Consider the following 15482-nt stretch of genomic DNA (forward strand, 5'->3'; position numbering starts at 1 on the left):
AATATAGTTACAGTGTAGAAATAAATATGCAAACATATATTCAGAAAGAGCTAGAGAAACACAGCAGGTTTAGCAGTTTGTGGAGAAAGGAACTGAGTTAATATTGAGTCTGATATGACTCCTGTTCAGAACTGAAAGGAGCTGGAAGATGGTAGTCTTTGTGCTGGTAGTGGTAACCTGCTGGAGGTGGTGGAAATAATTCTTTGAAAGATAAGACTCATGGCATAGAATGAGGGGACAGGGGAATTGTTCCAGGAGAAGGGGAAGGATGAGGGCAGAAGTCCAGGAGATGGGTAAGAACATGGCTGAGGGCTGTGTCAGCCACAGTTGGTGGGGAATTGGATTCCTTGTTGGTGGCACAGTCATTCAGCTTATGAGATTGTTTGAAGAAGTGACTCTGTGCCTACTTCTATCTTTTTGCACACAATCATGTCCAACAGCATCACACTTTCGTAATCATGAAATCTTATTACACGCCCCCTGCAAGAAATTCCAATTGTCTCCTCCTGATCCTGGTCAGCAGTTTCTTTTGGCCTCAGATTTTGCTGATACCTCTTCATGAGACATGTGGTTTTCGTTTGGACTCTTGGCCAAAACTGGAAAAATAAGACTCTGAATCAAGAAGACCGTGAAAAGCATAAAAGATAGAACAGGACACCCTACCTTCGAGATAGGCTTTGCCAGACTTCTTGTCTGATTCTGCCACAAATCTCACCATAACCCTCATTCCTCAGAGGGTTAAAAATGATAGAGGCAAACAAAGACTGATTTCTTCAAAGAAAACTCTGTCATAAGGTCAGAAGTGGGGATGTTCACCAATGATTGCACAGTGTTCAGCATCATCCTCAGATACTAAAGCAGTCCGTGCTCAAAAACAACAAGATCTGGATAACATCCAGGCTTGGGCTGACAAGTGGCAAGTAACATTTGCGCTCGACAAATGCCTGACAATAACCATCACCAATAAGACACATTCTAAGCACCGCCCCTTGACATTCAACAGTATTACCATCACTGAATCCCCCACTGTCAACATCTTTGGGGTTACCATTGACCAGAAACTCAACTGAGCTCACCACATAAACACAGTGGCTACAACAGTAGGTCAGAGATTAGGGAGTATGGAGAGTAACTCACCTCCTGACACCCCAAAGTCTATCCACCATCTACAAGGCACAAGTCAGGAGTGTGATGGAATACTCCCCACTTGCCTGGATGGGTGCAGCTCCAACAACACTCAAGAAGCTTGACACCATCCAGGACAAAGCAACCTGCTTGACTGGTACCACATCTACAAACATTCAATCCCTCCACCACTAGCATGCAGTACACATTGCTGCTACTATCTACAAGACAGACTGCAGAAATTCACCAAAGATCCTTAGACAGAGCTTCCAAAGCCACAACCACTTCCACATAGAAGGACAAGGGCAGCAGGTACTTGGGAACACCACTACCTGCAAGCTCCCCTCAAAGCCACTCACCACCCTGACTTGGAAATATGCCGCATTCCTTCACAGTCATTGGATCAAAATCCTAGAATTCCCTTGTAGGACAACTCACAGCAAGTGGACTGCAGTGACTCAAGAAGACAGCTCAGCACCACCTTCTCAAGGGCAAACAGGGATGGGCTGTCAATGCTGGCCAGCCAATGACGCCCAAGTCCCATAAATGAATTTTAAAAGAAAAAACAAAAGTCTTGTAAGATTCCGCAAGATGCTTTTTTGGTGAAAAAAAGCCAAACAAACCACTTCCACTTATTTATGTTTAGAGTGATATTGGACAGTGACACTGGCTTGGTCAGCTTTCCATTGGCCAGTTATTATGGGTGCAAATGTTTGGACTGGTCCCTGTCCACGTGATAAGGATCTGTGCTTGAGCAGTGCAGCAGAGAGAATCTCATCTTCAAAGGGAAAGCATCAAGATTTCTCGCTATTTCTCTCTCTCTCTCTCCATTGAGTGAGGTGTACCAGCAAAGCTCCTGCTCGCTGTTTTGACCCACTTTTTCATGTAACTGCTCTCTACGCATGGCCCTGTCAAAAGGATGAAAAAATAAAACCTTCAAGATTACTGAAAGGATCAATTTTAAAGCAGTGACTTGAAGCTCAAACACTGGTATAAACAACCAAGTAGTGTCAGCGATGAACTGAATGGGGATCGAAGGAAATGGGAAGATATTAAATTAAAACTCAAAATCCTGTAATCTGACTGGCTCTACCAAACTATATTATCCCTGTGTTTTCCCCCTTATGTAAATCCAGGTCTTTACATGAGTTTGTGTGTATGTGTCAGTAGTTAAGAAAGGTGGAGTCATAGATTCATACCAGTAATTCATATTTCGCTGCTACCATCAGTTAAGGGCAATTTGTTCATAACGGTTTTGTTAGTTAAATACATAAACCTGGTGGGATTAGATGCTTTCAATTAAAATTACCAGAGAGAGATAGAATTGGACATCTTGGTGGCAATCAAGCTTTTTCACTTTTGAGACAACTCAGTGGCTCAGTGGTTAGCACTGCTGCCTCACAGCACCAGGGTCCCAAGTTCGATTCCAGCCTTGGGCGACTGTCTGTGGAGTTTGCACATTCTCCCTGTGTCTGCGTGGTTTTCTCCGGGTGCTCCTGTTTCCTCCCATAGTCCAAAGATTTGCAAGTCAGGTGAATTGGCCATGCTAAATTGCCCATAGTGCTAGGTGCATCAGTCAGAGGGATATGGGTCTGGGTGGGTTACTCTTCGGAGGGTCAGTGTGGACTGTGTGGGCCAAAGGGCCTGTTTCCACACTGTAGGGAACCTAATCTAATCTGGGAATAATGGTTGTGGGTCAGAACAAACGATTGCCCAACACATGCTTCTGTACATCAGAATTTCTGAATTCTCACTTTTGTTTTCATGGTGAGTTTGTGTTGACCCTAAACTTTTCCAGTTTATCAAATATGTCATTAACCATTCCAATCTTTGGTCACACTGTAGGTTTCTGTAATCATTTGTGGGCAGCACTGTTGCCTTACAACACTAGCGATCAGGGTTCAATTCCCGCCTTGGGCAACGGTCTGTGTGGAGTTTGAACATCTGCCCCATGTCTGCATGGGTTCCGTCCGGGTACTCCAGTTTCCTCCCACAATCCAAAGATGGGGGCAGCACAGTGGCAGTGGTTAGCACTGCTGCCTCACAGCGCCAGAGACCCGGGTTCAATTCCCGCCTCAGGCGACTGACTGTGTGGAGTTTGCATGTTCTCCCCGTGTCTGCGAGGGTTTCCTCCGGGTGCTCCGGTTTCCTCCCACAGTCCAAAGATGTGCAGGTCAGGTGAACTGGTCATGCTAAATTGCCCGTAGTGTTAGGTAAGGGGTAAATGTAGGGGTATGGGTGGGTTGCGCTTCAGCGGGGTGGTGTGGACTTGTTGGGCCGAAGGGCCTGTTTCCACACTGTAAGTAATCTAATCTAATCTAATCTAATCTAATGTGAGGTAAATTGGCCATGTTAAAAATGCCCATAGTGTTCAGGGATGTGTAAGTTAAGTGTACTAGTCTGAGGTAAATGTAGAGCAGTAGGCGAATGGGTCTGGGTGGTTTAATCTTCAGAGAGGTCAATGTGGACTTGTTGGGCCCAATAGCCTGTTTCCACGCTGTAGGGATTCTATACCATGTCACTCATATCATAGAATCAAATCCCTATGTGGAAAGAGGCTATTCAATCCATACAATCTGCAATGGCTCAAGAGCATCCCACCCAGACCCAGTCCAAATTCTGTCCTAGTAACCCTGCATTTACCATGTTTAATCCTGATTTTTTAACGTTTTATGTAGTTGGGAACAGAACCAAAACACAGTAATTCAAAAGGAATCAAATTTATGGTGTTTAAAAACTAATCTAAGTGCTTATGTTTAATCCAGTTAAAAATAAATTAAGAATACAAGGAAAAAAAAGCATAGCTATTAGTGACAAACTTGTGAGCAGTCCAACAATCCAGTCAAATTAAAAATGAAGTACTTTTAATACAGCCTTCACCCTGTGTTGGGATAGAATGAACTAGATGGCATTTTCTTGACCTTGTATGTTAGCGTGTGCTACATGGCTTAAAGGTTAAAATCCAACTATGAAAAACAAGTAAAAATTCATGACCAATGATTCCTTGCTCTTCACGGACGTCCCATGTTACCTATTAAAAGGTGTTTCACTCCACAGCAGCTTGTTGGGTATGAAACAGTCAGGCTAAACTTCTATCGTGAAGAGAACGGAATGCTAGTCTAGGGTGATCCTTGCAGCCTATTTAGTCAATGATACCGTTTCCCATGTTTAACAGTAATTTTAGTGATCCCTTTTTAAAAAAAAGATTTGTGAATAATCAATGTCAACTTTTCTGAAATCACTTTGGAACCTACCTTTGGGAGGGTGAAGTTTATGTCCTGTTTTCTCGCACCATCCCACAGGGTGAATATCCGATGAGTCAGCATTTACCCAGAAGTCATAGCAATCAGAGTATTTGTCAAAGTGGAGCCTTATTCTGTAGCCACACACCTATAAGGCGAGTTTATTGGTAAATCTCATATTCAGCATCTCAGAAATTTATCAATCAAGTTTCCTTATAAAGTGAAATTACATCAAATTGTAAAACAATGCAAATCAGAGCGATAAGACAGGAAGAGAAAGGATTTTGGAATACAATTCTGACACAAAGTTTCCAACCAGTTATCCTAAATTGCAAAATATCATGAGGTCAAGCACTTTGAGAGTCTATAATCTCAGCCCTGCACTAATGTCAGCAAAGAAACTGGAATTGATAGAATGACATCAGTGAGCAAGAATTTCAAGTTTCACCTTATGTCCCAAAGCAAAATACAACTGTATAAGTATACTTTATTATTCAGCATTAAATACACTAGTGCACACAACAGCATGAACTTGCTATTCTCAGAATAGAAATCAATGGGATGGTGGAATGACAACAGAAGCTTTTTTTTCCCCCCACAATATATGCCCAGTTATTGTGCAAATGGGCTGCCTACATCACCCTCTTCAATCCACAACCAACAGAAAGGGAAAATATTGCTCTAAAATTTAAAGCTTTGGATGTAGCTGAAAATACCATCAGTGCACCCAATTTATGCGAATAGTCTCAAGCCCAGGTTTTTAAAAATGTGGCCAGCAGTGAAGCAATCAAGTGAGTTAGAATCTCTGTCCTCATCAGAGCTCCTAAGCCATTTGTATTTCCATATATTTTAACTCCCGCTCTTTTATTTAAAATAGGAAATACTCAGGAAACTGGTGTATAGAATTTTTAAAAATATACTGCTTGTCCTCTGTGCCATCTGCAGATGCTCAATATGTCAATTCTTCCTTTTTTCATGCACACCTTCTGTCAAGGTTACACTGATATCTCAGACTTCTGTATCCCTTGTGACTTGATGGAGTTTTGCGCATCTCGAACCAAAACCCCTCCACACTGCAGGCAAGCTTAGCCCAGTTCAACCACAGATTCAGTCCCTGGGGCTGTGCTTCACTACTCTCACATGCTACAAGCTCAGTCTTTTAAAAAGAACTCTAGTTAGTGTATCAAAAATAATCTATTCACATTCCCTTCTGCAAAGAGAAGTATCATAGCTTTAGTTTAAAACAATTTAAACCTTTGCCAATACACTTATTCCTGAAAACAATGATCAAATTACTTTTTATAAAAAACTAACTGATTTCTGCATTGGTTGGGTTTTTGCTGTTGTGTCAAAAATGTATCTGGTTTTAATGGTGGAGACTCGACAGGCCAAATGGTCCTCTTTCCACACTATAAGGTTCTAATTTAAACAGAGGTCTTTGATTTAATAAATGTTGTTAGGTACAGGAAAAGTTTAAACCAGGTCCCTCAGGTCTGATCTGTCATTTGATTAGATCATGGCTAATTTACACCTGAAGGTACCCCCCATGGTTTTGTCAACGTTAAGACCGCTGACCAGAAACCTATCAATCTCAGTTTTGAAATTTTCAATGAACCTACTTTCAAAAGAATCTCTGTGCAAAGAGGCCATTTCGTCCATCAAGTCTCCAACAACCCTCTGAACACCAACCTTCCCACCCAAACCCACCCCTACGCTTACTCCCAACCCTATCCCCATAGCCCTGTATTTACCATGGTCAATCCACTTAACCTGCACAACTTTGGAGAACTGGAGGAAACCTGAACACCTGGTAGAAACCCTTGTAGACACAGGAGAACATGTAGTAATTAATTAATTAATATTTGCAAACAGACTCCTCAACTGGGATGGACTTCCATCTACATTATCAAAACAAGCAACATTCAGCAACTACGCATATCAGAAACTGCAGTCAATGGACATTTGATGCCATGATGAACTTTCAAAAAAAAAAATCCAAAAATTGGAATAAGGCAGACACAAACACCAGTGCAATAGAACCTCCACAGGTTTTTAATCTCCAAAATAACAATTTTTGAAAATAAGATTCCAGAAACATAAAAGCTCCAGAAAGCATGTTGGTACTCTCAAGCTGGATTTGTGATTTATATTTTCTGTTTCTATGGCTGGGGAATTTATAAAGGGATTATTGCCCATAGCTATATCAAGTAGTAAAATAGGTTGAAACAGAAATTTACTGAAGTTTTATTTCCAAATTGTAATATCCACAAATCACTAACAGGTCTATCATTAATGTTTAAAAATACACATCCGCAGGTCGCAAAATGTGACAAGACCGAATTGGAATTGAAATTGAAATGCAGCACCGCAAATCTTTAGAAAGAGGATCTTGTTGCTAATTCCAGGTATCTCCTATGCTATATTTGTAAATACACTTACTTATTTCTAGCTACTTTATCAATAAATGATGTTTGAAGACAAACCTCAGCCACACTAAGAACGCAATACATGGATGGATGTTCGGGGTCAATCCCTTCAAGCTTCATTCCAACTTTAAATCCATTTTTGCTCTGTGGAAATGACTGGCACTAGAAAAAAATGACAACAAGATTAAGACAAAAATATTCTTTATCTGCTTGGTTATTTTCCACTGGATGACGAAAACAAAAAAGGAGTCTATTAGCAGACCTCAGGTACTGTACAAGTCAAAAACAGCAAAACATTCCAAAGTACTTCATAGGAGCACAATTAAAAGAAATCTGGTAACAATCAAATATTAGAACAGATGTCCATAACTTTGATCTTGAAGTTCCTTTCAGTTGCAGCAAACAACTCAAAAGAATGTTAGTCTTTATTTAAAGAGGTTTTAGGCACTGGAGCAAAGAAGTTGCTTCAGTTGTATAGACTACACCTGGAGAATTATGTGCTGGCCTTCTTGTCTGAGAAAGGATATATTTATCACGGGGGAGTACAAGGGAGGTTCACCAGACTGATTCCTGGGAAGCTTGGACTGTTATATGAGGAGACGTTGTATAAAGTTCTTAAAGGATTGGTGAGAATAATTACAGAAAAGATGTAAAGCCGGGGACACTGCCTTAGATTAGAAGGCAAGCCTCTTCACAGTCTCTTCACTCAGAGGTTGGTCAATCTTTAAAATTCTGTAGTCCCGAGGCTTTGGAAGTCCAAGGTTCAATCTTACCTTGTTTGGCTAAGTACTAGCTGCATTGAGACTTCTGGCATCTCTTTCACAGTGAGACCCAGTATACTCTTTTGGCGTATCTTAACCAACCAACCTACTACCTCAACCCTATATTACCTCTGCCTGATGTTTGGCCCACCTTACTGGGTATCATCCCCAGAATAATTCTCACTCTGTCAATATCCCAGAATTGATCAGTATCCCTGGTGCTGGCACCATCTTTAAAAGCTGTTGTGCTCCTGGATAAAGGACTGTCACAGTCTGGAGCTACCTTGCATCGTTTCTGACTTTTGCCCCAGTTACGGCAGAGATGGACCTGGAGGTCCTGCTAGACAGGGTGGGATGCAGGTAGGACCTTCCCTTCCTTCAGAACCAGGAGTGAAAGCCACAATGCCAGATCAATGGGAGCCTGGTCGGAGGTTGGCACCTGTGTCAGGTTAGTCTTAGCATTCTGGAGGAATATACTGTACTGTAGGAAGAATATGGACCTCCTCCACAGCACAGCTTTACTAATGACACCTCTCACTCACTGTCTATCTCCCATACTGTATCCACCTCCCACGAAGGCACATGCCTTTACTCACATTTGCATCATCATCATCCACCAAAACCCGGATACAACATGCCCTGTGCTGCCTACCACTTGGGCCAACTTCCCACCTACACCAAAAGTAACAGCTGTATCACACACTAATCTCCTGTAACACCTACCTCTCTCTTAAATCAGGAGGAAAAACAAACTATAATAGGGCAGAGAACGTCAAGACAGGTACAGGGCTGGACTGACTTGACATTCACTCCTCAGGTGGAGGCACTTGTGCCAAAGTGACTGACTGATCATGTCCAAGCCTCTGAATGGGTATCAGAAGCTGCCCTCAACTTACTGTACTGGGAGACTCCCCTGCCCCCTCCAGCAAGGGGAGAGCCCAGAGTTGCAGCTGTGGTCAGATCGTGAGCTGAATGCATCTCCCTTGGTGTAAAGTATACTTGTAGCAACATCACGATGATAGCTGCCAGCGCACCCCAGGGAGCAATATTAACATGCAGAAGCATCCTGTAAGTGAATTGGAGATCTGCCATGAGGATTGTTAGAGGCTGGCATGTCAGATTACAATATTCATGGACATGGGGAGCACAGGCCTGTGCCAGTTGAGTGTGACCTGAGATACTGGTGTTTGAGATCCATCGTAGAAACTTCCTTCGAGCAAGCAGCGAGCTGAAGTCGCCAAGTATGTGCTCTAACTTCCATATTAAGAAACCCCAACACCTTGTTAGCTCAGTGCATTTGATAAGATACATAGTCGAATATTAATGAGGCAAGCTGTGGCATTAATGAAGCATTTTGAAACTTGCACTGCCTTGCAAGAAACTCTCATTTCTCGGTAAATGCATAAAAGATGCAGCTCGTTGCTCACGATGTCAAGTTGGGCCTTGCCAGACATCTTTTATGATTCTGCCACAAATTCTACTATAACCCACGTCATTTAGGCCTCACTCAATAAGTAAGTTTAAGAGAGGGACTGATAGGTCTCTAGTTATGAGTGACATTAAGGAATTTGGGGATAGCTTGAGAATTTAGTGGTTAGGTATAGGATCAGAGATAATACAGAATGGCAGAGCAGGCTTGAGGGGCTGAATGCAATATTTCTGCTCCTATGTTCCTACTAGTTCCAAAATCATGAAAATATTGGAGTTTTTTTTATTGTGAGAGCAAGAAGCTTTATTTTTCACATGCCAATACAGAGAGTCTCTAATGAAATTGGCCTGGAGTTTGTTAGTTACTCATGCCTCTATATTGTTGTGTATCCACAAATACAGTTTATTTTAATGGATGCACCTGTACATAAAGCCCTCAAAATCTTAAGGCACTTTTTGGGGGTGGGGAATGTACAAACATAGGTGCACAATTTTACCACATAACATGCACACATATTCTCGGCGATGTCACTACTTCAATAGTCATGTATCTTGAAACTAACCTCTCTAAAAAGTTTAGTCGGTGCAACAACAGCCTTTTCCTCTTCCAAATAAGATGCCCAACACCAGGCTTTTCTCTTTCCACCAAACGTTAAAGCTGCAGGAAATCGTATCGAACACAAGTTTAGCATGCTTATTATAACGTGCTTCGCAAATTCTTCAAAATAGAAATTGAACTACATGATAACTTTTAAATAGTTAATAAAGATTCATATACTATTGTCTCCCACAACAAGCATATCATTATCTACTGACAGATATCACACAGTTCTAGGTTCAGCCAAGTCCAGCGTTTCCTTGATCATTCCTCCTATTCACCTAGACACTCTCCACACAAGGGACTACTTAGCATATAGTGTTCCAACCAGAACCTCAGACAACACCAGCATATCTGGGTCATAAAATGGGTCAATTTTAACTTATAAAATACGATACAACTTCTACTTTTACACATTACCCCATTTTGTTACATAAGATAGGGTGTAAAATCAGCACCCAGCCCAATCCTGTGGCTCTCCAATTTAGTCGATACTATCTGAATACCAGATTTGAAGTCTAGTGACTTGACGGAGTCTAATGACTCTTTCACTAGAGTTCAATGGCCCAAAAAAGCTTGATATTTCTAAATCTGCATTAAAAACTGCTCTATCAGATATTACTAAACCTACAACACTGACTTTCCAGTTTCTGTGTAGCAGAGGTAAGACCCATTTTAAACATTCTTCTAGAAAAAAATACATATCCACACTGAGAGCTAATACAATTAAGGTTATAAACTGCATGTATACAACACTACAAACATGGGTTTGTTACTAACGTAAAAACAACAAGGAGTTAAAATAAAATTACTACTCTTCCTTTCTGCTGTAACTGTCTCTGTTTACATTTCATACTTTAGGGAACTGAATGAAGCTGATCAAGACAAAAATCAACATAAACCATTGCTTACATTCATATAGAAAACATCCACTAGTCTAAATATCCCATAATATTGACTACATCAACTCAATTACAGTAACAATAACATGAGCACATATTCAATTCTAAACATCTTCAGCATATATACCAATTATTCCTAGCTATCAGTTCTAAAGAAGGCTCACTATATTTGAAACATTAACTTTGTTTTCAGTTCACAAATGATGCGCGATCTGCTGAGTCGCTTCAGCAATTTCGGTCTTTGCTTGATACAGTCTTTGTTCAACTTGCAGCTTCAATTATAAACCAAATTCATTTTGATTACAAACTATAATCCTCAAGAACAAACAGTGCTAATAAAATAATTACCAATTTCTTTTTGTGCATTATTTTGTTTTATAACAACTTACTTTGCTTCAATAATCCAGAATCACCTTTTCTTTTTCTCCGTGCTCGGACATGGTTGTTCTGAGTTATTTTCAGCACCTTCAGCTCTCCTTGTTTTTCTTCCTAAAATTACACAAATAATATTCTATTCAACCAGTCTCAAAATTACACTTTACTACATCCATTTGGCTTGGAAGGTTCAAGCAATCTTAAATGGAACAGCACGGTTGCCAGTGGTTAGCACTGCTGCCTCACATTGCCAGGAACCTGGGTTCAATTCCAGCTTGTCTGTATGGAGTTTGCACATTCTCCCAGTGTCTGCGTGGGTTTCCTTCAGGTGCTCCCATTTCTTCCCACAATCCAAAGATATGCAGGTTAGGTGAATTGGCCATGCTAAATTGCACATAGTGTTCAGGGATGTGTAGGTTGGGTGCATTATTCCTGAAGATTCCTGAAGAAGGGCTTATGCCTGAAACGTCAATTCTCCTGCTCCTTGGATGCTGCCTGACCTGCTGCGCTTTTCCAGCAACACATTTTTCAGCTCTGATCTCCAGCATCTGCAGTCCTCACTTTCTCCTCCCTGCATTAGTCAGGGGTAAATATAGGATAACAGGTTTGGGGAATTGGTCTTCTGGGTTAGTCTTCGGAGGGTCGGTGTGGACTTGTTGGGCCGAAGGGTCTATTTCCACTCTGTAGGGATTCTATGATTCCAGGGATTCTAAATGATATGTCCACTGGTAAACAGAGCATCATCCTACCTAATCCACAATCTGAAGTATCCTCTTAAACCAAGGACAAAAAAAAACTCAATTCAAGAGAATGTTTTGTTTTCCCAACTCATTCCTCCTTACAGAGTTTATCTTTTTAAGAAATGTTGCACAGGTTGGGCATACATTACTGGGAGTTTAGAAGAATGGTTGGTGATCTCTTATTGAAACAAAATTATGAAGGGGTTGACAGGGATATGTACTCTGAGATTCTTCTTCATGTGAAGAGACTGAAACTAGGGGACAGTTTATATCATCACTTCTTTAACACATAAATGAGATTTTCATTTGCTCTCTGGGTCATAAGTGTGTGCAATTTTCTTCCCTAGGAAACAGAGAAGGCTTTATTCAAGGCTGATTCAGACAGCTTTGTAACAGACAAGAGACAGCCCAGAATCATTGGAGATGGGACAAACAGAAAGGAGTCGAGACCACAAACAGATAAACCAATTTCATGGAAACACGGAGCAAACTCAAAGGCCTGAATGGCCTATTCTTCTTCCTGAATCCCATGTTGCTAACCTTTGATCACATTCCTTCCAGTCAAACCCAATCAGAGACATCAAAGCATTCCTCATTAAGCACTGTGTAATCAAATTATAGAATGATCCCAATTCTTAGGCTGTCATTCAGTACCGTAGTAGAATTTGCCTTCAGAATGTCAAAAGTCTTTTCCCCTATCCCTCTGTAATAAACTTTCTCCAAACAACCTTTGACAAGCAATTACTCCTATTCACATGTTTTAGAAAAGTAGAAGGAATACCAATGGAAACAAGCAAAAAGTCCATTACCACATTCAACTTTCTCACATCTTCATTGAAATTTATCTTTATTTCCCATGCTGAAGTTTGCATTGAAATTGAATGTGGACAGCAGCAGTGCTTTGAGCACACTTCAGGTAGCATCCTGATGTCAAGCTGAGGTACAAATGGATGGAGCATGCACTACTTAAAGCAGCATACTAGTAATTCTTAAAGGCACCATGGCAGACAAAGCAGAAACTCGAGCGGTCAGTGGCCAGCCCATTTGTGCTCACTCACCCTAACAATGGTTATTTGTGCCCTTTCACTACAGATTAAAGTGCGAATTGACTGCAGAGCAGAGCTGTAAGAATTTCAACCATCCTAAACCGTGAATTGCTTTTGAGTACCATCTCAATGTTTGCAACTCGCAGGCATTGAGCAAATATTTGGTGACAAATAGCTTGGGATTCCACCAAACCACATAACTGCTAAGTCTGTCCATTCTCTCAAAGTCTGCTTGCACTTCAAATCACACAATGGCTTCATAGCACACATGAAGATAGACATTTTTTTAAAAATGTCTATCATTAAGTAAAACATACTCATTCAACTTTCTTAATAACATAATATTTATTTGCCAATGGAATGTCTTTCAATTCAGTCAAGCCAGTCACTGATGATGCAAACAGAAATTCAAAAAGCTGCTCAAGATAAAATGCTTTACAGCTGAAATTTTTTTTTTTAAATTTAGATTTTAATATTCGTGATTTTCTTTTAAAGAACCTGCAGTTCTGCCAAATCCACTTATGATTACACATTCATTACAACTGTTAATCAAAAGGACAAAAAGGGTGGCAACACTATCAACGTTAATTTCTCTTTTGATTTTCGAAATGGATGTTGCTCAAAAGCGTTTTCCCCATCTCTCTGTAACAGATTTTCTCCAAACAACTTTTAATAAGCATTTCTGTAATTACACCTATTCCTCATATGGCAGAACAGTAGCAGGGATCAAGAATACCAATGGAAACAAGCAAAAAGTCCATTACTGCATTGAACTTTCTCATATGTTCATTCATATGTCTTTATTTCCCATGCTGAAGTATTCTTTGAAAATGAATGAGTACAGCAGCAGAGTACTTTGTGCATGTTTCACTTATGGAAGTGGACACATTTCAAATTGCCTCATGGTTCGATACCATTTGATAATAAAGTTGTGTTCAGTTTTGTTAACAAACATCTCTAATATGTTACTCTCTTTAGAAAGCTGTGGCAGTAAACAAGTTAATACAAGAAAGATTGCTCAAAGTTGACTAATAAAGAAGTAAAGTCAACTCTAATGACTCAAGGCCTATGTCAATTTGCAGTCACAAATGCAATTTTTGATACATAGTACCTGGAGGTTCAGCAGCAGTGCCAAGATTAAATAAATTTATCAGAAATAATTACTTTGAAATCCAAACTGCACAGTTCCAAAGGCAAAGTTTAAATGTGACCAAGATTTTGACAGTTTTTTTTGGGGGGGGCGATGGATTAAGAGGATTGCTGTATCATTTGTGATCCACATCCTGACATAGTGATTTGAATTTGATCTTGCAAACATCTAACTAAGTATTTAATCACTAGTGAGGATTGCGCATTTTAAAAATAAAATGCCATGTTCAAATTTAAAATCAATGCATTTATTTCATCCATTGTGTGTTGCATGCATGATACTGATGTCATTTGCTACGTTACTCATCAATGTGGAATAAGTGATTCAGTGACACTGTTGAGAATCATGCTTTAGAGCTTGGTTTGCATATTGAGAAGGCCACGACATTCAAATCAATCATGCCTAGTTATGCAATTGATAGCACACATCTGCTGGTTTTCTGGCTCTTCTACTGTCTTTCAAGCAGAAACGCCTGATGGTTCGTATATGGTGCCACTTAATAATCAACTATGGTAGTCACTTAACTGATTCTGGGCATAGCTTTAATGTGGCTACTGAACTGTATCAAAGCAGAACTTTGGCTAACTATTCAGGATAAGAATTCTGCCTCTGGGATACATCATATGTTCGCCTAGTACCTTGAAGGCTGCCGAGAGAGAATTGCCCATCAGTGTAATCCTGACCCCGACAGTTGTAACAAGCTTATTTATTGACTTAATCAAATAGTCAAAATTAAGAAAATGTTCAACTACTAGCTATTATCCATTGCCTTCTTGCACAGAATCATAATCCAATCAGCATTACCTTCCCCTCTATTTCTTGCAACATATGAACAAATGTGATGATTGTAACTACTCAAAAAAATGTGCGATAGGGTTAATTGATCATTGTTCACTTAAGGAGTTTAAACTGGAAGGAGACAAGGCTAATAAGCAGTATACAGCTTATCCAAATAGGGTCAATTATCTAATGAAACAGGTCACCTTTTAATGCAAGCATAGGAAATAGTATACCTGCCCTTAACCCTCCTTATTCCTTACCATCAAAACCACAAATACTCCACCCAGGTAAAACGTAACTTTTTTATAACTTTCAATTGAGTATACTGAACTCACTGCTCACTGGGTGTATGTTTTGTGAACTACCTCAGTTCACCAGCCTTGGTCACCTGTCATTTTCATTCCCAATCTCATGCTGACATCTTTGCTCTTGGCCTGTCACACTATTTCAGTGAAGTTCAATAGAAGCTCAAGAAACAGCACTTCAATCAGTCGATTAATCACTTTACGACCGGCTGGAATTACTGATTTCAACAATTTCAGAGTGCAACCACTGCGTCAATTTGTAACCTTTTCTTTGCAAGTTTTACTCCAATATTCTGGTTTCTGCTTTCATTTTTTACTTCCTCATTTTAAATTATTTATTGGGGTGGGGATGTTACTGGGAGACAAGCATTTATGGTCCATCCCTATTCACCCAAAAGGCAGTTAAGAGTCAGTCAACCACATTGCTGTGGATCTGGAGTCACGCATAGGCCAGGCCAGGAAAGAACAGCAAATTTCACTCCCTGAAGGAAATTAGTTAACCAGATGGATTTTTTACAACAATTGACAGTGATTATATGGTCACTATTTTTATTCCAGATTTTTAATGAATGAATGTGATAACAATTCAGTAATGTGAGCTGCT

The 15482-nt window shown here is 40.2% G+C and overlaps 1 protein-coding gene across 3 annotated transcripts in view; it reads right to left on the reverse strand.

Annotated features, from left to right (window-relative positions):
* l3mbtl3 (L3MBTL histone methyl-lysine binding protein 3) overlaps positions 1 to 15482 on the reverse strand; it is a 164697-nt gene that overhangs the window by 99213 nt on the left and 50002 nt on the right. For all 3 annotated transcript variants that reach the window (XM_043683602.1, XM_043683595.1, XM_043683587.1), the window contains exons 6-9: positions 10872 to 10971; positions 9546 to 9640; positions 6851 to 6955; positions 4380 to 4515 (exon numbers count right to left, since the gene is read on the reverse strand). In XM_043683602.1, the coding sequence (XP_043539537.1) occupies positions 4380 to 4515; positions 6851 to 6955; positions 9546 to 9640; positions 10872 to 10971 (436 nt within the window). The remainder of the gene's footprint in view (positions 1 to 4379; positions 4516 to 6850; positions 6956 to 9545; positions 9641 to 10871; positions 10972 to 15482) is intronic.

This window comes from Chiloscyllium plagiosum, chromosome 3 (genome assembly GCF_004010195.1).
Source record: "Chiloscyllium plagiosum isolate BGI_BamShark_2017 chromosome 3, ASM401019v2, whole genome shotgun sequence".
NCBI lineage: Eukaryota > Metazoa > Chordata > Chondrichthyes > Orectolobiformes > Hemiscylliidae > Chiloscyllium > Chiloscyllium plagiosum.